Source organism: Electrophorus electricus, chromosome 22, assembly GCF_041902795.1.
Source record: "Electrophorus electricus isolate QZ-2024a chromosome 22, ASM4190279v1, whole genome shotgun sequence".
Classification (NCBI taxonomy): domain Eukaryota; kingdom Metazoa; phylum Chordata; class Actinopteri; order Gymnotiformes; family Gymnotidae; genus Electrophorus; species Electrophorus electricus.
Window position 1 is genome coordinate 12378712 of NC_137518.1, and position 26135 is coordinate 12404846.

The window sequence follows — 26135 nt, forward strand, 5'->3', positions numbered from 1 at the left end:
TACTCTACTTTGCTTTAGAATCGGCTTCCTTTTAGCTCCATCAAACCTACAGGCTATTTTAAGGCCTGCTAATCTCCAACCACTGGCATGTCAGTGTCTCTGGCATGGGACTCAGAGAGAGAGAGAGAGAGAGAGAGAGAGAGAGAGAGAGAGAGACTGGCTGTCTCAGTTATTGGGGACTGAGATTGGTCCTGGCCAAAGGGGATAAGAGGGAAATAATTATCCAGACTGCTGGAGCATGACAGCGCCTCCTCTCACCTCCCCGCGCCTCCCCTCGCCTACCCATGCCTCCCCTCGCTTCCCCGCGCCTCGAGTGATAGAGACGAAGCATCGTGTCAAGAAATCCTCTCGCCAAAACCCGCAGAAACCCCGCCATGCCAAACCGCCGACTCCATGATGGACGACGTGCAGGAGTTTCCCTTCGATGTGTGAAAAACAGAAACAACACACGCACATCCTTCACCCCCCATCCATCTGTCCACGCTGCTGTACGTAAACGCCGTGATTTGGCTCTGGTGTTTCCGGAGTCGCTCCCGAGCGTGTGATGACGGTGCTTGGTCTGGTCAGCTCTTTTTCCAGGTCTCGTTCGTTTACGTGGATACCGTCCCCCTCTACACGGCTGGGACTCTCCATCCGAGGCAGTGAGGGGGCTACACGGGACACGGACCACCAGCGCGGCCCTCGCTACCCTGCGCCTGGGCTGGCGGATTTTGGGAGGAGAGGAGGAGAAGGGAGGAGAAGGGAGGAGATCTCACCTCTCTTCAGCCCACGGCTCTCTGCCTCTCAGCCCTCCCTGAGCTCTCATCTTTTCATCTTTCCATCATCCCTCCCTCCCTCCCTCCCTCTTTCTCTCTCTAGTGAAAAGAAACCAATCAGGACCGACATGGATTTGCAGTTTTGCTGCATGGTGAGGTGTGTGCGGGGTGGGAGGTCCCGGTGACGCCCACCTCGGTCAGACCCGACTCCAGGCCTCCCGCTCTCGTGTGACAGCTGCCGACCGTCAGCCTATCACACGCCAGCACAGCTGTCCTCTCACGCCAGCTGTCAATCAAACCTCATCACGACAGCAAGGCTCTGATAGTCACAATACAGAGTCACACAATGGGCTTTAGGAGGGAAGAGTGAGAGCGCGCGCACAAACACACACACGCACACACACGCGCACACGCTCACACGCTCACACACACACACACACACACACACACACACACACTCACACACACACACTCACACACACACACTCACACACACACACTCACACACACACACACACACACACACACACACACACACAAACACAAACACACACACACACGTGCAGATGTTTATTAGTATTAATTATCAGACATACAAATGAAACAAACATGAGGATTTTCTAAAAACGTTCTCCACCTTTCCCCCAGAGTTGACCCACTCCGACTCTGTTTCCGTGTTTCTGTGTTTGATGCGACATATGGAAAGTTCTTTCTGGTCCTTTAGAGGTTGCTTCCGGATTAAGGACAGGAAGTCTGGAGCTGCGCGACTTGGTTGAATCATAACAGTTCCGGGATTACAGACGACTCTTCCTCACTTTGCACCAAATTGGCTTTGAAGTCCAAGGTCAGCACAGCACCCAGGTCCTGGGAGGCGGGCAGACAGCCGTAGCAGGGGGCGGGGAGGACGAGGGATGAGCTGGAGTCACCACGTGTCAGTCAAGGCTAAAGTTTCATGCAAGCGCACACACGTCCCAGCATGCCGAGCTGTCAAACACTAGATTAGGTGGAAGCAGACACACTGAAATAGGAATAATCTGGATGAGGGAAAGTGAGTGAAGAGACATCACGGAATATTTTACCGCATGCGTACAGGCAAAACAGGGGTCTCAATCACACACGCACGCACGTGCACGCACGCACACACACACACACGGGAGCGACATGGACCCGATCCATTCTAAAATCTACCGTCAAACCAAATGTTCTCCGGTTCTCAGACCGCAGACGTCAAACAGGAAGTGGAAAATACCACCACAAAGCCAAACTAAACGCTGACGGGCAACTGGCTAATGGTCAGCCATTTAAAGGCCGTTACTGGCACACCAGTACCAGTGTGTGAGTGGGGTACAGCGTGGCACCGGCAGTTGTGGTTGTCGTGGCAGGGGAGTCTGAAGCCCCGCCCCTCACGCCCGCTTTGTTAAAGCAAACAAATTCACAATGGCACCGAGCAACACATCCGCCACTGGACACTCTGCTCCCGGCGGCGCCCGGGCTATCAAAATGAATTTATTCTAATTTATTCGTGCAGAAGGTCAATTATCCAAATGATTTCTAGTGTACTTGCTCCTGATCCCGGGAGCCTGGGAGGTGTCCGAGGGGTGTGGCCCCATGGGCGAGGCAGATCCGCCTCTTCCTGTGGCATTCTGGACAGCGTACGTTACCTGTGGGAACGCCGCTCGCTAATGACCGCACAGCGTCAGCGGGGTGGGCAAACGTGGAGAAACTAAACGAGTGCGGGCCAGGGGACACGGCCAAGGGCAGAACCCATCCAGAACCAGAACCTCAGATCCTCCAGCCTCTGTTTCACCATCGCGGTCCTTGTCGTGTGGTCTACAAAACTTTCCTTCGTGAAGCGTTTTCACGACTGAACCTTGTCCCACGCTGTAATTCTCCTTGAGATAAACTGCGGTTCATTTGGATAATTGAAGGCAGAGACTATACAGCGGAGACAGAAGCCATGACTATATCTGCCTCAGAGGTCAGAAAACTTGAAACGCATTTTCTGCGCCATGTTTACAGTGTCATTTAAAGCCCCTGATGGTGGAAAATCAGCGGGGAAAGAGGGACCAGGCTAAATAATTCACTTTTCTGCTCTTGTTCGGTGCGAGAGGCAATTTGGCAGGGATGAAATAACCTCCCTGCACTGTAATCCAGATAGATGGAGCAGTGCTTGGATACGGAGCTGCACCCACTCCCAAAAACCAGGGCTTTTTAAGGTCGCTAATTTGTTATTCATCTGTGGGAATCACTGTATCACTGCACATATTGAAATGCACCGACTGTCTCCTGCTGCAGTTTCACTCAATCTAATTGAGTAATTTAAAAATTGATAGAATAGCAAACATTGCAGGCTCTCCTCTGCGGTTCCGCCTCTCTCTCACTCTCTCTCACACTCTCTCACTCTCGCTCACTCTCCTTCTCTCATTCTCCAGCTCCGTGGAGTCTGGGGAGAAACTTGCTAAATTACCCGAAAACCACAAATCAGGCCGAACAGATGGATGCAATCAAGATTTAATTTTCTAAAAGCTCTGAACATGGATACAGACACTGACTGGATATGTCAGTCTGGACCGGACCGGACCGCTGTGCAGGGGGGCCTTGTGCGCACGTCAGTACGTGTACGTACGCGTACTGTATATACATATTTGAACAAATAAAAAGACTGGGTGGAGAGAGAGAAATTTCACCACATCACAGCAGTCTTTTCCGTGACCAGACGGCTCTTGGGAAGACCACGGCAGACTCTAGAGCTCCGGCACAAATTTGCATGGATCCCGTCAAAGGGCGTTAATTGGGCCTGGCAGCCTGGGTCAGGTAGGGAGGACCCGGACGAACGGCCCGACTCAGGAGAGCGGAGCCTCCAATCAGAAAACGTGGCCCACTGAACACATTAGCATGTCCAGCAGGCATTATAGAGCACGGGACAGACGGGGGACAGACGGGGGACAGACGAGGGACAGACACGGGGGACAGATGGGGGGGGGGGGGGACAGGGAGCTCAGAGAAAGGAAGAGAGAGGTTGCAAAAGAAAAGCGATATTAGAAAAGAGAGCACAGGAGAAAAGTGAAAGATAGATGGGATGAGGGAACGCTAGAAAGGCTGTGATAAGAAGAAAGCATAAGAGAGAGAGAGAGAGAGAGAGAGAGAGAGAGAGGGAGGGAGGGAGGGAGGGGGAGGGAGAGGGAGGGAGAGAGAGAGAGGGAGAGAGGGAGGGTAAAAGAACCCACAGTGACGGTTTTGATTCATTCTCTGCCTTTAAAAGTGGCGTTTCGCCACAGTAAACATCACTCCTTTCCCATCAACTACACCCCCCCCCCCCCCCGACACACACACACACACACACACACCATCAGCCCCTGGGTGTGAACAGTTCTCTATGTCCATGGAAGCGTCCTCAAAGATGAGTGCGGTTGATTACAGGCTCAGACAGTTTTCTAATTATTCTGTCAAACATCAGTCTAGGAGGCTGACGGTGTCTCTGACGGCGTCTCCGGCGCCTGGGCCGGGCCGGGACAGGACCTGACAGCGGCTCTGTGGGCCAGAACCCAGGCCCGTCAGGAAAAACATGGAGAATACGCGCTTTAACACACAAATCAAGACAGATCCGTTGTGAGGTTTGCGGCGGAGAAGAACTCTCTGGGGTCACGTCAGCCTGCTGGGAGTGCGAGAGTCTGCCTGTTTATGGTGGGTGTTACCGGAAAAACTGCACCCGTCCAAGAGTTGTACGTATGCCACTTCCTGCCGATACGGTTCCACAAGCATTAAGTGAATGGGAAGATGACTGCTGATCTCAGATCAGCTCTGCCTGTCCACACGGCAGTATTCATCATAACAAAAGTCAGGGTCTGATGCCAGTGACAGGTCCATGTGTCCATGTGTGTTTCTTGAAAAGAGGGAGAGAGAGAGGGATGGAGGGAGAGAGAGACAGAAGTGTCACAGGAGGGCGGGTCCAACATCTCACTTCCACATGTCCACAGCAGCAGAGACAGACAGACTGTCGGACAGGCGTCCCTGATGAGCCGTGACCGCGTCAGGCCCGTACTGATCATCATCAAAACACCTCTCGCGCTGGAGCACAGACAGAAAGGCACACACATGCCGGTATGGTCGTAACGTGGCCGGCTTCCCAGTGTGCCCAAGAGCCGGTCCGGAACTTTGCCGACCGCTGGCGTGTGGTGTGGCTGGCTCGGGTAACACCACGCAGCAGTTACGGTTCCGCACGGCATGCTCGCGCCCTGTCCGGGGTGGTAAGTTCAGGGTCTCTCCCCCCTCCTCGACATCACATCATCCGGATTTAACATTCCTCTTCAGCGGAAGGGCCTCGAGTCAGCCGACCAGCGGGAGAGGTTCCGCACGGAAGGTTCCGGATGGGCAGCTGGCTAATGAAAACGGCTTGGTGGGCTCCTGGTGGGTTTTCCATTACTGGCGTAAAGAGGGTTGGCCATCAGAGAAGTGCCTCGTCGGGAAGCACACCTCGGAAAAGCCAATTACACCGGCAAGAATACCTCCGTACGGATCCGGGAATGGCTCGGCAAACACGTGCGCTGACACGCACGCACAGACACACACACACACACGCACGCGCGCACACGCGCCTGCGCGCGTGTGTGTGTCTGCACACACACATACACACACACACGCACACGCGCACACACACACAGACTATGAGATGAAAAGATGCAGAGCAAGTGAGTTCCTTTAATGTGTCAAACCTCCTCATCTGTTTATATACACACTTATAATTATGGCTATTTTAACTTCAGTATGATGGCTTTGTGTTACATAATTTTACACGCTACACAAAAGCTACATGACAGCCAAAACATTTCATTATATTGCTACGCTGCATACTGTAACTGCTGCAGTGGCATATTACAGCACCAGGGTGACAACGTCATCAAAGACTGGCACGCACGTTTGTGACCAAAACGCCTCTCAGCTCAGACAACGACCTCACTTCATCAAAAACAACCATGTGAGACACATCAGGATTGTCCCTCACAGCACACAGTCAATGACATCACTGAGTTGTTTTCATGTTTCGGGTTATTAACAGCGATAAAGACTTCCTGTTGTGTAAACGTGCTGTGTGTGGACCCCGTGGTACGTGGTCCAGCCAGGCCGAGGAGCGCCATCCTACTGGTGGTTTAATCCACTGTGTCTTGGCAGCCTGGTAAAGTGGACAAACAAGATGGGATGTGTGGTTTTTCCAGCCCCCAGAGGGATGGATGTGTCTCTGCTCATCTGTGTGCCAAAACTCATCAACCTAATTATGGCACAATCCCACCACTCAGAGGGGAGACACACACACACACACACACACACACACACACACACACACACAAGCACACATCCCACCGCTCAGAGGGAAGAGACAGAGACACGCAGAGAGGGATCGAGAAAAGACCACCCACACACACACACACACACACACTCACATACACACAATTAATCACACACACACACACACACACACAGACACACACACACAAATTAATCACACAAAATGCACGCACAACACAGTCACCCCCTCTGACTGTTTCTGCTTTCTAATGCGTTGCCAATACAATGCCATACTGCACTCTCTCTCTCACACACACACACACACACACACACACACACACAGGGCCGGTGCTTCACTGTGATGAACACTGGGTCTCTGGTTTAGTATTCCATGTCCAGTTGAGTCATGGTTACGTATTCCAGGCTAACAGCCATCGGAGGTTGTAGTGATGCATCCATCATTAATGCAGGATGGGAGGACAGTTATGGGCCCTGGGACTGAGCATGAAGTAGAGAAGAGCTATAGTCACCTCGTATCTCATACCTCCACGCACACACACACACACACACACACACACACACACATATATAAAGCTCTCAGAAGTCAACGACTGTGGAATGACAGTTTTAGGGAGGAGACGCACCAGAGCAGTGAGTGAAAACGCACATAACGCACCGAGTGGGCACATGTCACACTGGAGGAAATGACCATACGGATGGGGGGAGGGAGGTAGAGAGAGAGAGAGAGAGAGAGAGAGAGAGAGAGAGAGAGAGAGAGGGAGAGCAGTGGCCGCAGGCCCGTTCGAACGGGAGTGCAGCCTCGCACGAGCAGGGTCAGCATGAGGTCAGTACGAGGTCAACACGAGGTCAACCCACAGCGCACGCCCGCCACAGGCCATCACACAACTCCCCCGTCTCCTCTACACATCACCTCAGTGAGATGAGCGTGAGAGAAGGAAGCTGGAAACGGAAACGTCTGCTTTCCCGCGCTGGTCCTGGATCAGCTCGCAGGGGAGCATCTGACCCAGAGAGAATCACCGAGACTGCGCCGAGTGTGTTTGGAGCCGCGTCGAGCACAGCGGGGGTCACACTTTATTAGATTTATTTCTCTGTCTGCGTGGTATTTCTGTAATTAAAAATGACGACCCCTAGTCCCTGGGAAGGAAAACATGCCCTGCTTGACGGAGCACGGAGCCAGAATCTTAAACACGGGACACTGGCATTAGAGGAGTATCATACCATCATCGCCGTCGTCATCCCGCGTCCGGTGGGCGTGGACATGACAGCCAAGCTCCGTAACTACGCCGCGAGCTTTGATACTCTTTTCCCAGACGGGAATCGGAGCGGAGCCGGCCTGCGCCTCGAGCCTGTTGGAAGCGCGGACCAAAACGTCGGCGCAATTAAATTACGGAACGAGAGGCCATAATCTGAAGAGCTTCTCGGTGACTCGGTGGAAGCCCCCATAAGTTAGGCACGTGTAAAAAAAATAAATCGTCTCACGAGTGCGAAGATTACAAAATGACGTGAGCATGAGCCCCTCCTCCCTGTTTTAATCAGCGGCCGGTTCAGTACCACAGAGTTCTGATTCCCACAGGCCACAAGACTAACTTGCAAGTGTCTGTCTCCTCACGTATGCGGACGGCGGAAGGCACAGGGGTTTCAGGTTCTGCCGACCGAGCGTAGGATGCACGCCTGGGAAGTGCCAAGTGAATCTAAAGTTTGGACTCAGCAAACCTGTCGAGCTTTAAATATTTAAAGGCACAGAGGACCGGGGTAGTGAAGCAAGGCTGGGTAGGAGGAAAACATCCCACGGCCAGACTCGAAGGGGCCGCAACCTGACCGGACCGGGGGGTTCTGGACCACGAGCTCCAGTGTCCTTAGACTGAGAATGAGAGAGAGAGAGAGAGAACGAGAAAGAGAGAGAGAGACATCCAGCTGGGGGGGGGGGTGTCTGGACAAAGGATAGACAGAATAGAAAAGGCGGGAAAACAAATAATGAATGCTAGAATGAGAGAAGAAGGGAGGAAGGGGGACGATGTCCTCGGCTGTACGCGGGCGATGCGAACGCCCAGGAGAGAAGCTCCATCAATGCACGCGGTGCCTCCACCTGGCCATCGACCTGCCATTAGACACCACACCTTTCAGTCACTCCATTGCCGTCCGGCTGCGTGAGGAATCCGTGGAAACGATCACCCGCCGCATGGCATTTAGGTCCGGCCGGCCCCGGCCGACGGCCACGGGAAGGACGTCCTTTTATCCGTCTGTCTGTTTATTTCTTTCTTTTTCACAAAGAGCGTCAAATGCCAGCTGAGACGATGTGGGGGTGGGGTGGGGGAGGGGGGCGTCCCGGCGGACGGATCAATCGGATGGATCATCTCAGGCGGGGAGGCACTTCGCACAGTTCGATCGTGCGGAGAATTCCGAACCAGCGGGCTGGTGACGCCGTTTTCTGCCGAACCCCCTGGAAGGGCACGGAAAAACATTTCCACTGTTCTGCCCCACGCTCTCCGTGGAACATTAAAGCACATTTTGTGGACGGGTTGGAAAATGAACAAATGAACTAGTTTCACGAGTGTGATGGTGGTGTTATTTACACAAACTAATCACGTGCAAACGCCTTCGGCTCTCCGTAGTTTGTAAGAGATGAGTGTATGCGTGCGCGTGTGTGTGTGCATGCATGTGCGTGCGCGCGTGTGCACGCGTGAGTGTGTATTAGGCTTAAATAACCCATTAAACCTCCAGCCCAACTGCAGTGACATCCGTAAAGTCTTAAACTGATGTTTAAAGACTTCAGAGGGGTACTGGACAAAGCATGCATGCGTGTGTGTGTGTGCACGCGTGTACACACACAGGCATGTGTGTGTGTGTGTGCGCGCGCACGAACCGAGAAAAAAGCAAGCTCTAAAGACACCTTAATGGCGCCTCCAGTACCACATCAGCGCTGGCGGCAGGTCAGGAGTGATGTGTACACACCAGCGGAGTGGCGGAATGCCTAAGCTTAACGCAGCCTTCTGTATAATGAAAGCACGCCTCACAAGGTCTCTCAATTACCTCTAAAGAAAACACACACGCACACGCTGCATAAACAGAAAGTTCCCCTGCAACTCCAGCGATAGTCATTCTGTGTTTATCTCATTAAACAAGTCCGTTATTGACCAGCCGAGCCGCACAGCCGATAGAATCTCGTGCTGTTTTTTGGAGAGCCTGGACTGTTTGCTCATTATCGGAGCGAGTGAGTGCTCGCTCGGCTCACGGCGGTGTGTGAGCTCACCCTGAGCTTGTTCAGGGCTCTCCCGTGCCTCCAGAAGCTTGTCTTCTCCTGTAACGCGCCGTGACATGGCACTCCTCGCCACCCCCCACGTTAGAACCTTTCAGCGCTGCACTTCTCATTAAACGTTCTGGAATTTGAGCGATTCCTTACGGGTGTTAGGCAGATACACGCTGTTTACTCACACTGCCAACACATTATCGACTGTGTCTCATAATTGATAATACTGGAATACATAGCCAACCGACGCAGAGAGACAGAGACACAGAGACAGTGACAGACACAGAGACAGGCACAGAGATACTGAGAAAGACTGCTGTATGTTCACTCCTGCCACAGTCTGAGGGACAGTGAGTGACCGTGTCAGATATCAGATACCACAATTATCAGATACCAGAACTTTCATATTATTATTATTATTATTATTATTATTGTTATTGTTATTATTGATAATAGGAGCAATAATAATAGTTATATTATTATTGTTATTACTATTATTGTTAGCGGTTGTAGTATTGTTGTTCTCCTTTATATCTTGTGTTTACCATGTTAATTTCTTCATCATAGCTTTGGCAATACAAATGTGAATATTTGTCATGTCAATATAGCATCACTGATTTGAATTGAACTGAAGCGTGAGGGACAGAGACAGAAAAACAGAGAGACGGTGACAGAAGTCAAACTCCGCCGTCCATGAAAAGTCCAGATGCTCAGTCTCCTCACTGCTGCATGAGAGCTTTAGCAGTGAGACTGCGCTACAGGAAAAATCTCCCAGAGTTGATGCCAGTTTTACGCAGGTGTAACGCAGCCCACCATGCTGTATGAAGTGGGCCTGGGGTCCGAAAGGCACCTGCCTGAGAGATCATTAGGGGCGGGGCAAGGGGCGGGGCTTCAACACCAGGGGTCACATCCCAAACAAACACCGTACGGACAAAACCATCAGGGTACCAACACGGGGGTCTCTAACAGGTGGTCTGGAAAAAAAAAACAAAAAAACATTTTCTCTATGTCATGTTTGTATTTTTTTTTTTAACTATATTTTGCTTCCCCTCAAAGGCTTTTCACACATCAAAACAAGTGGATGTTTCAAAGCCAAGTATTCTGTATCTCAGAGAGAGGGAGGGAGGGAGGGAGGGAGGGAGGGAGAAAGAGAGAGAGGGAGGGAGGGAGGGAGAGAGAGGATGAGAGAGAGGGAGAGGGTGTGTAAATATACAAAGCTGGATGCAGAAAGCCAAACCCCCAGAAGTTCCTCCATTGCTATTGTGATAATACACTGCCTTGTCAATCACAGGCAAGGGGCGGGGCTTGAGGCTTCCACTGAGCACGCTCTGTGGGACAGACGGCCAGATGTGACAGAAATGAGCTCCATTATTGGAGTACTGTCAGACTAATGCCACCATTAGTCCACAAATGTTGGGGTACTCAGGTCTTTTAAAGACAAATGATGTGTGGGTAAAGTGGAAGAGAGAGAGCGAGAACATGCACTACTTCAGGCTGGCAAGTCCCTCACCTGTCTCTGTCTTGCCTGTCTCTGCCTGGATACACACACTCCTAACACAATACACAAGTCCACCTCTGAAATTCTCCATCTCTCCCTCTCTCCCTCTCTATCGGGTGAGTCCACAGGTGTAGGACAATTCTCCCCCAGGTGGAACAGTGTAAGCGGAACTGTACTAGCAGTCAGAGTGAAAATGTAAAATGTTTTATTCATTCCCTTATTCAACTTTTTAAATGACTGTGGTGAAAGAGCACTGCACTCATTCACTCACACCCCCCCCGCCCCCAAACACACGCGCGTGCCCCCAACACACACACACTCGCGCGCGCGTGTGCGCGCACACACACACACACACACACACACACACACACACACTGCAGTAAAGAAAGACCAGAATTATGGTTGTTGAGGAACAGCCAAGAACATATTTGAAAATGTAGTTTTCTATTCTATGGAAGAAGAAAGAAACAGAATTTTTTTAAATATATATATATATATAAAAGAGAGAGAGAGAGAGAGAGAGAGAGAGAGAGAGAGAGAGAGAGAGAGAGAGAGATCTGACTTTAATCATGTGATAGATGATGTTCTTTTACAAAAACTCCAGGAACCAAGGTCACCAATTAAAATCCTGAAGGTGCTTCAGGGCACTCCACTCGTAACATACTCCCCAGTTTGTTTGGAGTTCCACGTTATTGTTGGTGACTTGCAAATAGTGTCTTTCGGCTTGAATTCCTGACTCAACTAAAGCTTCCAACAAGCTCGGAACTTCTGTAGCCTGTTCTTCAGACTTCGACCGGAAAGATTTCCATGTTGCCAGGACCAACTAATAGTTCTGAATGCATTTATACTGCTGAGCCTGAAAAACTCCTGCAGAGAGAGAGAGAGAGAGAGAGAGAGAGAGAGAGAGACAGAGTCCCCTGTACCAGATATTCAGCTGTGGAGAATGAGAATAGTGCATAAAAGCAGCACTGGAGATCAAAGCAGTGTTGGACACACACACACACACACACACACACACACACACACACACACACACACACACACACTCCATATCCAGGCTTCAAGACTGAGCCACTTCAGTGTCATAAATGCAAGCTTCTCTCCAAACCGTCACCGCCGGAGACCAGGACCCGCAGGTTGACCTTTCACCCCCAACGCTCCTTCTGTTCTTTACCTTTTGTCTCAACCACTCTATCCTCCCCTTTAAGATCCCTCGGCCAGTGTTGTATTTCCACTTTGAAGCGGGTGGGAGGGGAGTCTGGTTGGCAAGCACGGCGCTGGAGGTGTACGGATCGCGGCCCACTGAGCTAGCAGAGGGGGGCAGACGCGGAGCCTGCCAGCACGGCCCCTCGCGGCGGGTGTGTAAAGCGTTAATTAGACGTCTGTGCGGAACCGAGCCGGAGTGCGGAGGGCCTGAAGAGTTGGGGGTAGAGAGAGGGAGCCAAAGTTGCGAGGGACGCGAATGCAGATTTCATCCCGTTAGAGAAGGAATAATTACATATCCTGATTTACATTCCTGGCACAGAGGAGAGGTGGCAGTGCACAGACCCTGTGAAATGTAAATGACTCCTTTTAGAGAGGGAGAGAGGGAGGGAGGGAGAGAGAGAATGGTGACTACAGAGGAGTCTGCCCTATCCCTGAGTGCTTTGCATTACCATAGGTGACTAGCTAATCTCACACACACACACACACACACACACACACACACACCAGCCCTCTTGACTTTTTCTACTTTATCCTACACCATGATGAATTCACACATGATAAACTACAATATTTATACCTGAGACACCTGAGCAGAACAACACAGCAGATGAGTGGGAGGTTCTTGACAGGGGCTGGCCGGGCACGACCGGCCGTGTCTCAGCCAGGTCCGCTCGCTGGCATTCCAGTGCTGCCGTGTGTGTGTGTGTGTGTGTGTGCGCGCAGATGAGCTTGGAGGCGTGGCTGTTTATGACCCCAGAAACGAGGAACGCGTGAGTGATGGACTCGATGGATCTGGTGATGAAGAGCTAATGTGTGTGTGAAGGGAGTTAAACGTGCAGCTATAAAACAGCCACTTAAACCAGAGCATCAATAAACAGAAAAGCTCTTAATCAGCCCCACCAGAAACGTGTGTGTTGGGGGGGGGGGGGGGGGGGGGTGTCCCGTTAAAGACCAATTATCAAGGCTTTATAAACAAACTGTTAATCTCCAGATGCAAGTTTCATGTCTGCAGATGCATCATTTCAGACTAATTACTCTCCGTGTTATGAATCTGTCTTCATGTGACGAGGAGAAGTGCTAAACTCCACCGGAGGCGACCTGGAGAGTGTGTGTGACGCGGGCGAGCACTCACCTTTGGGTCACCTGTGAGGAGCTTAAACGCTGCATACACCTGGTTCTCCTTTACCCCTCCCCCCAGGTCCAGGAAGTTGGCTGGTTTCCCGCCATGCAGGTCGATGATGTCACATGTCGCCATGGCGAGGCCGGCACCATTAACTGCAAAGGGCAGAGAAGTGCGCGACAGGTCTTGACATCGAGTGTGTGGTGATCTTAGACAGCTCGTCAGACAGACAGAACGTCAGACAGAACACGCCGGACCTGCAGTGGCTGTAGACTGGGGAAAAAAAAACCCTAAAAAACTAAACACGAGGAAAATGGCTGATCTCAAACTCTCAAAGCACAAGAAATCTCGTACTTCAGATTTTAAACTTTAGTTTAAAGCAGTCAGGACGTCCTCGGCCTCAGCACCTCATAGCTCGTGTTCATCTGCCAGTCGGGATGTTTGTCCCATGCTACAGCGATTAAACTATACTGCCACCGTTCCTGCTGACCAAAGCAACCGCACAGAAAATTCAGGTGTGTCTCCATGCCGAGCGTTGGCAAGGGTGGTGGTCATCACCGTGGTAACAGGCCCTCTGCGCTGACCTCACCACTCAAGCGTGTAGCGAGTGTGAGGGTGTTTCCCGGGAGACTGGAAAACCCACACTGCATTTTGCCTGTCAGAATAGTCAGCGAAGCTTCCTGAGCTCAGTGAAGAACACATTCACAGCTGTCCTTTTACTGGGTCACTAGAGGGGAGTGTGTGTGTGTGTGTGGTTTCTGGAGGTGGTTATCTGAAGGGTTTCTGGAGGTGGTTATCTGAAGGGTTTCTGGAGGTGGTTATCTGAAGGGTTTCTGGAGGTGGTTATCTGAAGGGTTTCTGGAGGTAGTTATCTGAAGTGGTTTCTGGAGGTGGTTAACAGAAGGGTTTCTGGAGGTGGTTATCTGAAGTGGCTTCGAGGATTCTCACTAATTGAAAGCCATCGCTTCTAGAGGGACCCATCTGGAGCTGTAATGTATCTGCTTAAGATCTTGTCTGGAACAGACACCACTTATTTAATCCAGAGGGTCCAGCAAAAACAGATAAAAACAAAACCTACCAAGACACTATCAAACTGGACACCAACACCTCAACAACCGCTGAGTCCCTGCCCTCCCATTCCCCCCCAACACCTCCAAAGCTTTGGTGCACCGCCAGCAATCCATAACGTCCTTGAAATCAATCGCACAGCTTCTGGAGCTTTGAGGACACCTGATTCTGTCAGAAGGAACCGTTCAACCTCTCAGCCAGCAGAGCTGGAAATCGGCAGGTCTGTCGGAGTACCGCACAGCGGGGTGGGATGTGGGGTCAAACGGGTCTTGGCACATAACTCATGACTGGCCTGGATCAAAATATCAGGATTAAATTTCAAGAGATGAGAATGCTGCTTTGTTTTGTTTTTACACAGGCCAATGGTGCACGCACACACATACCAGGATGGGACAAACATTCGAAAGAAAAGGACACACTCACCAAAGCAGGCGATGTTGCCGTCCAGGCCAATATATTTGAGGTCATACTTTGCTGCCTCCGTTTCCATGGGGTCGCTCTCGTCCGTCTCGTCCATGGCAAACACGGTTTTCTGCCGGAACTCCGCATTGTCGTCGAAGTTGATTTTGGCGTCGAAGCACACGACTGGGACAGAGGACGACAGAGGAGTGAAGATGTGTGCACGGGTGAGCACACGCAATCTTCCCGCGCTCGACGCCATGACAGACTCTCCATCATCCTGGCGGCGTTCCCACCAAAGGGACTTCACTTCAACCAGACGCTGCACAGTCGTACGCGCTGTAGTCGTGGATGCACATGTAATCGAGGTGCGTCGCTAAGGTAACGTCAAAGAGAAGCTGGCTAATGGGGTTGTGTGTTGCTGTGCGGCTCTCGAGGCTGTCTTCACCGTTCTTCAGAGCTCTGTGCTGGAGCCGTGATGGGGCGTTCCTCTCCACGCTGCTGGATTCAGACAGTGCCCAGGAGGGGAATATTACTATTTATGATGGGCTCGGTGTTAACACCACACTGTGGGACACTATTCAAAGCAAATTAAATCTGAACACTACGACACCTTCGCCTTGGCCAGAGCTGCATATAAAAGACGCACATTTTAGCTCTGGTTTGAAATTCTCTCTTGTACGAAAACAACAACAACAGAACTGTTTACAAAAAAAAAACAGACAGAGCGTCACAATTCACCTTCCGAAGGCTCTATTAAAGAGAGCAGCGCACAAGGCTCTCTGGGACTCTGGCCCCACCAGACAAGGACTCCTCCGGCTCACCCATGAAATCCCTTTTCACTCACAGGCCTTTACCCGGGGACGCCATCATCCATGTGCACGTCCTGGCCCACGCCGGATGCCACGCGTGCAGCACAATGGCTGCTACAGAGCTCCATACAATCACTTAAGCAGAGACGGGGGGGATAAATGCATCACCACGGCAACATGGCTCAGAGGATGAATGGCGGGGACTCCGACGCTTGGGTCTCCCTGATCTCATCTGCAGACCTGATTGCTAATGTCTCACCTGACTGGGACAGGGGCCCGGGACCAAGAAGGGCCCCCCACACACACACACACACACACACAGCCACTGCAGTTACTTAACACTCTAGAGTCACAGAGCGAGAGAGAGAGAGAGAGAGAGAAAAAAGCGAGAGAGAGTGAGAGTGTGAGATTGAGAGCATGCGGCAGAGCATGAGAGACAGAATTGAAATTGAAAATTGAATTGAGAGAGAGAGAGAGAGAGAGAGCACGAATAGGGCAGTAGACTAACTAATAGAGAATTAGCTGCACACTTTAATGAGGTGTGAGACATTAAGAGTCCATTGTGAGAAGACGACATCTCCCTGAGCAAACACTCAACCAGCCTGATCGCTCACAGTAAAAGTATTTCAGCAGCTCAGAGTACAGAGATGAGAAATTCTGCTTCAGTATTTCTCAGCACAAAACAACAAACTTATCCTCTCCGAACAACTCCTCGGAAGACAGAGGTAAACGTTCACGCCTGCATGTCCTGACCGCTGTCGTGTGACCAGTGTTGGCGTGACAGTGACATCACTTTGTAGAGTATGCCACACCACCACAGGAGATGGTTTGTGTTTTGTTTTGATGTTAACTGAAGGTGAAGGTCTACTCTGCTGAACTCTTGAATACCATCTCAGGTAACCCAAACACCTAAAGGTGTGTGAGAGCAACACTTTGATCACTCAGGTAACCCAAACACCTACAGGTGTGTGTGTGTGTGTGTGAGACACTGCTCACTCTTTGGACATGTACTGGTATACTGTGGAACTCTGTAGGGCTGAAACACAGACTGGGGAGACGGAGAGCAAAACAGATGAAGAGAGCTGAGAATGAAAAGAGAGACAGAACGAGAGAAAGAAGACAGCGGAAGAGAAGGAAAGAGAAACAGCACCTTCACCTACAAAGAAACGACTCGAGAGTCACGGATAACTTTGCTAGCATGATGAGTCCATCACGTCTCCTCAGCCCACAAGCTGCAAACATTACTGTCTCTACACTGTTACTGTCCCTTACATTACTGTCTCTACTGTTACTGTCCCTTACATTACTGTCTCTACTGTTACTGTCCCTTTACATTACTGTCTCTACTGTTACTGTCCCTTTACATTACTGTCTCTACTGTTACTGTCCCCTTACATTACTGTCTCTACACTGTTACTGTCCCCTTACATTACTGTCTCTACACTGTTACTGTCCCTTACATTACTGTCTCTACTGTTACTGTCCCCTTACATTACTGTCTCTACACTGTTACTGTCCCCTTACATTACTGTCTCTACACTGTTACTGTCCCCTTACATTACTGTCTCTACACTGTTACTGTCCCTTACATTACTGTCTCTACTGTTACTGTCCCTTACATTACTGTCTCTACTGTTACTGTCCCCTTACATTACTGTCTCTACACTGTTACTGTCCCTTACATTACTGTCTCTACTGTTACTGTCCCTTACATTACTGTCTCTACTGTTACTGTCCCCTTACATTACTGTCTCTACTGTTACTGTCCCTTACATTACTGTCTCTACACTGTTACTGTCCCTTACATTACTGTCTCTACTGTTACTGTCCCTTACATTACTGTCTCTACACTGTTACTGTCCCTTACATTACTGTCTCTACACTGTTACTGTCCCTTACATTACTGTCTTTACACTGTTACTGTCCCCTTACATTACTGTCTCTACACTGTTACTGTCCCCTTACATTACTGTCTCTACACTGTTACTGTCCCTTACATTACTGTCTCTACTGTTACTGTCCCTTACATTACTGTCTCTACACTGTTACTGTCCCTTACATTACTGTCTTTACACTGTTACTGTCCCCTTACATTACTGTCTCTACTGTTACTGTCCCCTTACATTACTGTCTCTACTGTTACTGTCCCCTTACATTACTGTCTCTACACTGTTACTGTCCCCTTACATTATTGTCTCTACACTGTTACTGTCCCCTTACATTATTGTCTCTACTGTTACTGTCCCCTTACATTACTGTCTCTACTGTTACTGTCCCTTACATTACTGTCTCTACACTGTTACTGTCCCTTACATTACTGTCTCTACTGTTACTGTCCCCTTACATTACTGTCTCTACACTGTTACTGTCCCCTTACATTACTGTCTCTACACTGTTACTGTCCCTTACATTACTGTCTCTACTGTTACTGTCCCCTTACATTACTGTCTCTACACTGTTACTGTCCCCTTACATTACTGTCTCTACACTGTTACTGTCCCCTTACATTACTGTCTCTACACTGTTACTGTCCCTTACATTACTGTCTCTACACTGTTACTGTCCCTTACATTACTGTCTCTACTGTTACTGTCCCTTTACATTACTGTCTCTACTGTTACTGTCCCTTTACATTACTGTCTCTACTGTTACTGTCCCCTTACATTACTGTCTCTACACTGTTACTGTCCCCTTACATTACTGTCTCTACACTGTTACTGTCCCTTACATTACTGTCTCTACTGTTACTGTCCCCTTACATTACTGTCTCTACACTGTTACTGTCCCCTTACATTACTGTCTCTACACTGTTACTGTCTCCTTACATTACTGTCTCTACACTGTTACTGTCCCTTACATTACTGTCTCTACACTGTTACTGTCCCTTACATTACTGTCTCTACTGTTACTGTCCCTTACATTACTGTCTCTACACTGTTACTGTCCCTTACATTACTGTCTCTACACTGTTACTGTCCCTTACATTACTGTCTTTACAATGTTACTGTCCCCTTACATTACTGTCTCTACACTGTTACTGTCCCTTACATTACTGTCTCTACTGTTACTGTCCCCTTACATTACTGTCTCTACTGTTACTGTCCCCTTACATTACTGTCTCTACACTGTTACTGTCCCCTTACATTATTGTCTCTACACTGTTACTGTCCCCTTACATTACTGTCTCTACTGTTACTGTCCCCTTACATTACTGTCTCTACTGTTACTGTCCCTTACATTACTGTCTCTACACTGTTACTGTCCCTTACATTACTGTCTCTACTGTTACTGTCCCCTTACATTACTGTCTCTACACTGTTACTGTCCCCTTACATTACTGTCTCTACACTGTTACTGTCCCTTACATTACTGTCTCTACTGTTACTGTCCCCTTACATTACTGTCTCTACACTGTTACTGTCCCCTTACATTACTGTCTCTACACTGTTACTGTCCCTTACATTACTGTCTCTACACTGTTACTGTCCCTTACATTACTGTCTCTACACTGTTACTGTCCCCTTACATTATTGTCTCTACACTGTTACTGTCCCCTTACATTACTGTCTCTACTGTTACTGTCCCCTTACATTACTGTCTCTACTGTTACTGTCCCTTACATTACTGTCTCTACACTGTTACTGTCCCTTACATTACTGTCTCTACTGTTACTGTCCCCTTACATTACTGTCTCTACACTGTTACTGTCCCCTTACATTACTGTCTCTACACTGTTACTGTCCCTTACATTACTGTCTCTACTGTTACTGTCCCCTTACATTACTGTCTCTACACTGTTACTGTCCCCTTACATTACTGTCTCTACACTGTTACTGTCCCCTTACATTACTGTCTCTACACTGTTACTGTCCCTTACATTACTGTCTCTACACTGTTACTGTCCCTTACATTACTGTCTCTACTGTTACTGTCCCTTTACATTACTGTCTCTACTGTTACTGTCCCTTTACATTACTGTCTCTACTGTTACTGTCCCCTTACATTACTGTCTCTACACTGTTACTGTCCCCTTACATTACTGTCTCTACACTGTTACTGTCCCTTACATTACTGTCTCTACTGTTACTGTCCCCTTACATTACTGTCTCTACACTGTTACTGTCCCCTTACATTACTGTCTCTACACTGTTACTGTCTCCTTACATTACTGTCTCTACACTGTTACTGTCCCTTACATTACTGTCTCTACACTGTTACTGTCCCTTACATTACTGTCTCTACTGTTACTGTCCCTTACATTACTGTCTCTACTGTTACTGTCCCCTTACATTACTGTCTCTACACTGTTACTGTCCCTTACATTACTGTCTCTACTGTTACTGTCCCTTACATTACTGTCTCTACTGTTACTGTCCCCTTACATTACTGTCTCTACACTGTTACTGTCCCTTACATTACTGTCTCTACTGTTACTGTCCCTTACATTACTGTCCCTTACATTACTGTCTCTACACTGTTACTGTCCCTTACATTACTGTCTTTACAATGTTACTGTCCCCTTACATTACTGTCTCTACACTGTTACTGTCCCTTACATTACTGTCTCTACACTGTTACTGTCCCTTACATTACTGTCTCTACTGTTACTGTCCCCTTACATTACTGTCTCTACACTGTTACTGTCCCCTTACATTACTGTCTCTACACTGTTACTGTCCCCTTACATTACTGTCTCTACACTGTTACTGTCCCTTACATTACTGTCTCTACACTGTTACTGTCCCTTACATTACTGTCTCTACTGTTACTGTCCCTTTACATTACTGTCTCTACTGTTACTGTCCCTTTACATTACTGTCTCTACTGTTACTGTCCCCTTACATTACTGTCTCTACACTGTTACTGTCCCCTTACATTACTGTCTCTACACTGTTACTGTCCCTTACATTACTGTCTCTACTGTTACTGTCCCCTTACATTACTGTCTCTACACTGTTACTGTCCCCTTACATTACTGTCTCTACACTGTTACTGTCTCCTTACATTACTGTCTCTACACTGTTACTGTCCCTTACATTACTGTCTCTACACTGTTACTGTCCCTTACATTACTGTCTCTACTGTTACTGTCCCTTACATTACTGTCTCTACACTGTTACTGTCCCTTACATTACTGTCTCTACACTGTTACTGTCCCTTACATTACTGTCTTTACAATGTTACTGTCCCCTTACATTACTGTCTCTACACTGTTACTGTCCCTTACATTACTGTCTCTACTGTTACTGTCCCCTTACATTACTGTCTCTACTGTTACTGTCCCCTTACATTACTGTCTCTACACTGTTACTGTCCCCTTACATTATTGTCTCTACACTGTTACTGTCCCCTTACATTACTGTCTCTACTGTTACTGTCCCCTTACATTACTGTCTCTACTGTTACTGTCCCTTACATTACTGTCTCTACACTGTTACTGTCCCTTACATTACTGTCTCTACTGTTACTGTCCCCTTACATTACTGTCTCTACACTGTTACTGTCCCCTTACATTACTGTCTCTACACTGTTACTGTCCCTTACATTACTGTCTCTACTGTTACTGTCCCCTTACATTACTGTCTCTACACTGTTACTGTCCCCTTACATTACTGTCTCTACACTGTTACTGTCCCTTACATTACTGTCTCTACACTGTTACTGTCCCTTACATTACTGTCTCTACACTGTTACTGTCCCCTTACATTATTGTCTCTACACTGTTACTGTCCCCTTACATTACTGTCTCTACTGTTACTGTCCCCTTACATTACTGTCTCTACTGTTACTGTCCCTTACATTACTGTCTCTACACTGTTACTGTCCCTTACATTACTGTCTCTACTGTTACTGTCCCCTTACATTACTGTCTCTACACTGTTACTGTCCCCTTACATTACTGTCTCTACACTGTTACTGTCCCTTACATTACTGTCTCTACTGTTACTGTCCCCTTACATTACTGTCTCTACACTGTTACTGTCCCCTTACATTACTGTCTCTACACTGTTACTGTCCCCTTACATTACTGTCTCTACACTGTTACTGTCCCTTACATTACTGTCTCTACACTGTTACTGTCCCTTACATTACTGTCTCTACTGTTACTGTCCCTTTACATTACTGTCTCTACTGTTACTGTCCCTTTACATTACTGTCTCTACTGTTACTGTCCCCTTACATTACTGTCTCTACACTGTTACTGTCCCCTTACATTACTGTCTCTACACTGTTACTGTCCCTTACATTACTGTCTCTACTGTTACTGTCCCCTTACATTACTGTCTCTACACTGTTACTGTCCCCTTACATTACTGTCTCTACACTGTTACTGTCTCCTTACATTACTGTCTCTACACTGTTACTGTCCCTTACATTACTGTCTCTACACTGTTACTGTCCCTTACATTACTGTCTCTACTGTTACTGTCCCTTACATTACTGTCTCTACTGTTACTGTCCCTTACATTACTGTCTCTACTGTTACTGTCCCTTACATTACTGTCTCTACTGTTACTGTCCCCTTACATTACTGTCTCTACTGTTACTGTCCCTTACATTACTGTCTCTACACTGTTACTGTCCCTTACATTACTGTCTCTACTGTTACTGTCCCTTACATTACTGTCCCTTACATTACTGTCTCTACACTGTTACTGTCCCTTACATTACTGTCTTTACAATGTTACTGTCCCCTTACATTACTGTCTCTACACTGTTACTGTCCCTTACATTACTGTCTCTACTGTTACTGTCCCCTTACATTACTGTCTCTACTGTTACTGTCCCCTTACATTACTGTCTCTACACTGTTACTGTCCCCTTACATTATTGTCTCTACACTGTTACTGTCCCCTTACATTACTGTCTCTACTGTTACTGTCCCTTACATTACTGTCTCTACACTGTTACTGTCCCTTACATTACTGTCTCTACTGTTACTGTCCCCTTACATTACTGTCTCTACACTGTTACTGTCCCCTTACATTACTGTCTCTACACTGTTACTGTCCCTTACATTACTGTCTCTACTGTTACTGTCCCCTTACATTACTGTCTCTACACTGTTACTGTCCCTTACATTACTGTCTCTACTGTTACTGTCCCCTTACATTACTGTCTCTACACTGTTACTGTCCCCTTACATTACTGTCTCTACACTGTTACTGTCCCCTTACATTACTGTCTCTACACTGTTACTGTCCCTTACATTACTGTCTCTACACTGTTACTGTCCCTTACATTACTGTCTCTACTGTTACTGTCCCTTTACATTACTGTCTCTACTGTTACTGTCCCTTTACATTACTGTCTCTACTGTTACTGTCCCCTTACATTACTGTCTCTACACTGTTACTGTCCCCTTACATTACTGTCTCTACACTGTTACTGTCCCTTACATTACTGTCTCTACTGTTACTGTCCCCTTACATTACTGTCTCTACACTGTTACTGTCCCCTTACATTACTGTCTCTACACTGTTACTGTCTCCTTACATTACTGTCTCTACACTGTTACTGTCCCTTACATTACTGTCTCTACACTGTTACTGTCCCTTACATTACTGTCTCTACTGTTACTGTCCCTTACATTACTGTCTCTACTGTTACTGTCCCTTACATTACTGTCTCTACTGTTACTGTCCCTTACATTACTGTCTCTACTGTTACTGTCCCCTTACATTACTGTCTCTACTGTTACTGTCCCTTACATTACTGTCTCTACACTGTTACTGTCCCTTACATTACTGTCTCTACTGTTACTGTCCCTTACATTACTGTCCCTTACATTACTGTCTCTACACTGTTACTGTCCCTTACATTACTGTCTTTACAATGTTACTGTCCCCTTACATTACTGTCTCTACACTGTTACTGTCCCTTACATTACTGTCTCTACTGTTACTGTCCCCTTACATTACTGTCTCTACTGTTACTGTCCCCTTACATTACTGTCTCTACACTGTTACTGTCCCCTTACATTATTGTCTCTACACTGTTACTGTCCCCTTACATTACTGTCTCTACTGTTACTGTCCCTTACATTACTGTCTCTACACTGTTACTGTCCCTTACATTACTGTCTCTACTGTTACTGTCCCCTTACATTACTGTCTCTACACTGTTACTGTCCCCTTACATTACTGTCTCTACACTGTTACTGTCCCTTACATTACTGTCTCTACTGTTACTGTCCCCTTACATTACTGTCTCTACACTGTTACTGTCCCCTTACATTACTGTCTCTACACTGTTACTGTCCCTTACATTACTGTCTCTACACTGTTACTGTCCCTTACATTACTGTCTCTACACTGTTACTGTCCCTTACATTACTGTCTCTACTGTTACTGTCCCCTTACATTACTGTCTCTACACTGTTACTGTCCCCTTACATTATTGTCTCTACACTGTTACTGTCCCCTTACATTACTGTCTCTACACTGTTACTGTCCCTTACATTACTGTCTCTACACTGTTACTGTCCCCTTACATTATTGTCTCTACACTGTTACTGTCCCTTACATTACTGTCTCTACACTGTTACTGTCCCTTACATTACTGTCTCTACACTGTTACTGTCCCTTACATTACTGTCTCTACACTGTTACTGTCCCTTTACATTACTGTCTCTACTGTTACTGTCCCTTTACTGTCTGTACTGTTACTGTCCCTTACATTACTGTCTGTACTGTTACTGTCCCTTACATTACTGTCTCTACACTGTTACTGTCCCCTTACATTACTGTCTCTACACTGTTACTGTCCCTTACATTACTGTCTGTACTGTTACTGTCCCTTACATTACTGTCTCTACTGTTACTGTCCCTTACATTACTGTCTCTACACTGTTACTGTCCCCTTACATTACTGTCTCTACTGTTACTGTCCCTTACATTACTGTCTGTACTCCTCATGCAGTCTCACAGCTCTCTCCTGCCTTTCTCTTCCACACACACACACACACACACACACACACACACACACACACACACGTTTCATACCTAAACAACAGCTCATCGTGCTTGTCTTTCTTTCTTTCACTCTCTCTCACACACACACACAACATTCAAGATCTCTTTTATACACAAATACAATAGTGAACACAAGTAACACACAGTCTTACATGAAAAAATGGCTTACAAGTTCTGTTTCTTACACACACACACACACAGAAATGATAAACACCTGCAGCAACTCTTTTCTATCCACACATGCACACCACCCCCCCCGCGTTTGAGCATGCGATCTGATGACACCTCACCCTGTCCTTCAGGAGTCTCCCCGAGAGGATTGACTTCCACTTGAGTGGCGTCCACTTTGACAAAGAGTTCATAGAGTTTCTTCATCTGCTCAGCTGCCTGGAACACACAACCAACAGAGCAGTCATTAACACAGCAACCAGAGATCACTCACACATACACACTCAGACACACACCACCATGTAGAGCAGTCATTAACACAGCAACCAGAGATCACTCACACATACACACTCAGACACACACCACCATGTAGAGCAGTCATTAACACAGCAACCAGAGATCACTCACACATACACACTCAGACACACACCACCATGTAGAGCAGTCATTAACACAGAGCAACCAGAGATCACTCACACACACACACACTCAGACACACACCACCATGTAGAGCAGTCATTAACACAGCAACCAGAGATCACTCACACATACACACTCAGACACACACCACCATGTAGAGCAGTCATTAACACAGAGCAACCAGAGATCACTCACACACACACTCAGACACACACCACCATGTAGAGCAGTCATTAACACAGAGCAACCAGAGATCACTCACACACACACACACACACACACACACACACACACTCAGACACACACCACCATGTAGAGCAGTCATTAACACAGAGCAACCAGAGATCACTCACACACACACACACACACACTCAGACACACACCACCATGTAGAGAAGTAATTAACACAGAGCAACCAGAGATCACTCACACACACACACCACCATGTAGAGCAGTCATTAACACAGAGCAACTAGAGATCACACACACACACACATCACCATGCAGAGCAATCATTAGCACAGTGCAACCTGTGATCCCACACACCACATAGACACACACACACAGAGCCATGCAGAGCAGCAGTTAGCACAGAGCAACCAGAGATCACACACACACAACCATCATACCTGACCGTCACACACCTATATGTTGTGAATACAAAGTTCCTTCATTAGTGATCAGTGGTTAGCTCCCTCTCTGTAGATACACCAGCCTAGAATATGTCTGTAAAAAGTGCCCAGTCATGGCAGTGGTGTTTAATGGGGTTGAGGTCAGGGCTCAGTGCAGAGGTCACTGGACCTCATTAAAACTACTCTTTATGGAGCTGGCGTAGTGCACTAGAACACAGGACGGAGCCTCTTCTCAAATCTGCTAAGATTAACAATCTCAGTTCTCCCAGTGGCAGTCTGGAACTGCGTAGTGAGTGATGAATCAGGGGACGTGTGATTGGCTTCAGCGTTTGATCTCCCTGCCGGATGAGTTTGTGTGGTTGCTGTCTCTGCGTCCGTCTGATAACAACCCCATCGGAGCAGAAGTGTCAAAGACCGGCTCCTAGTAAAGGTGAGATTGTAGGACAGGGGCGCATTTACAGGAACGCTGCTCTCTACCCTGACCCCCTCCCTCTACTCCCAGGGTCCATTTCCGGAAAACTCCTGTTAGCG

At 47.8% G+C, this 26135-nt stretch overlaps 1 protein-coding gene across 2 annotated transcripts in view; it reads right to left on the reverse strand.

The window, feature by feature from the left end:
• suclg2 (succinate-CoA ligase GDP-forming subunit beta) overlaps positions 1-26135 on the reverse strand; it is a 74705-nt gene that overhangs the window by 8911 nt on the left and 39659 nt on the right. The window contains exons 7-10 of one of the 2 annotated variants that reach the window (XM_035520439.2): positions 24675-24771; positions 14622-14783; positions 13143-13285; positions 1313-11671 (exon numbers count right to left, since the gene is read on the reverse strand). In XM_035520439.2, coding sequence (XP_035376332.1) covers positions 11546-11671; positions 13143-13285; positions 14622-14783; positions 24675-24771 — 528 coding nt within the window. In that variant the 3' untranslated portion in view covers positions 1313-11545. Of the gene's footprint in view, positions 1-1312; positions 11672-13142; positions 13286-14621; positions 14784-24674; positions 24772-26135 lie in introns of those variants that run through there. The other variant, XM_035520438.2, reaches the window with a different exon arrangement.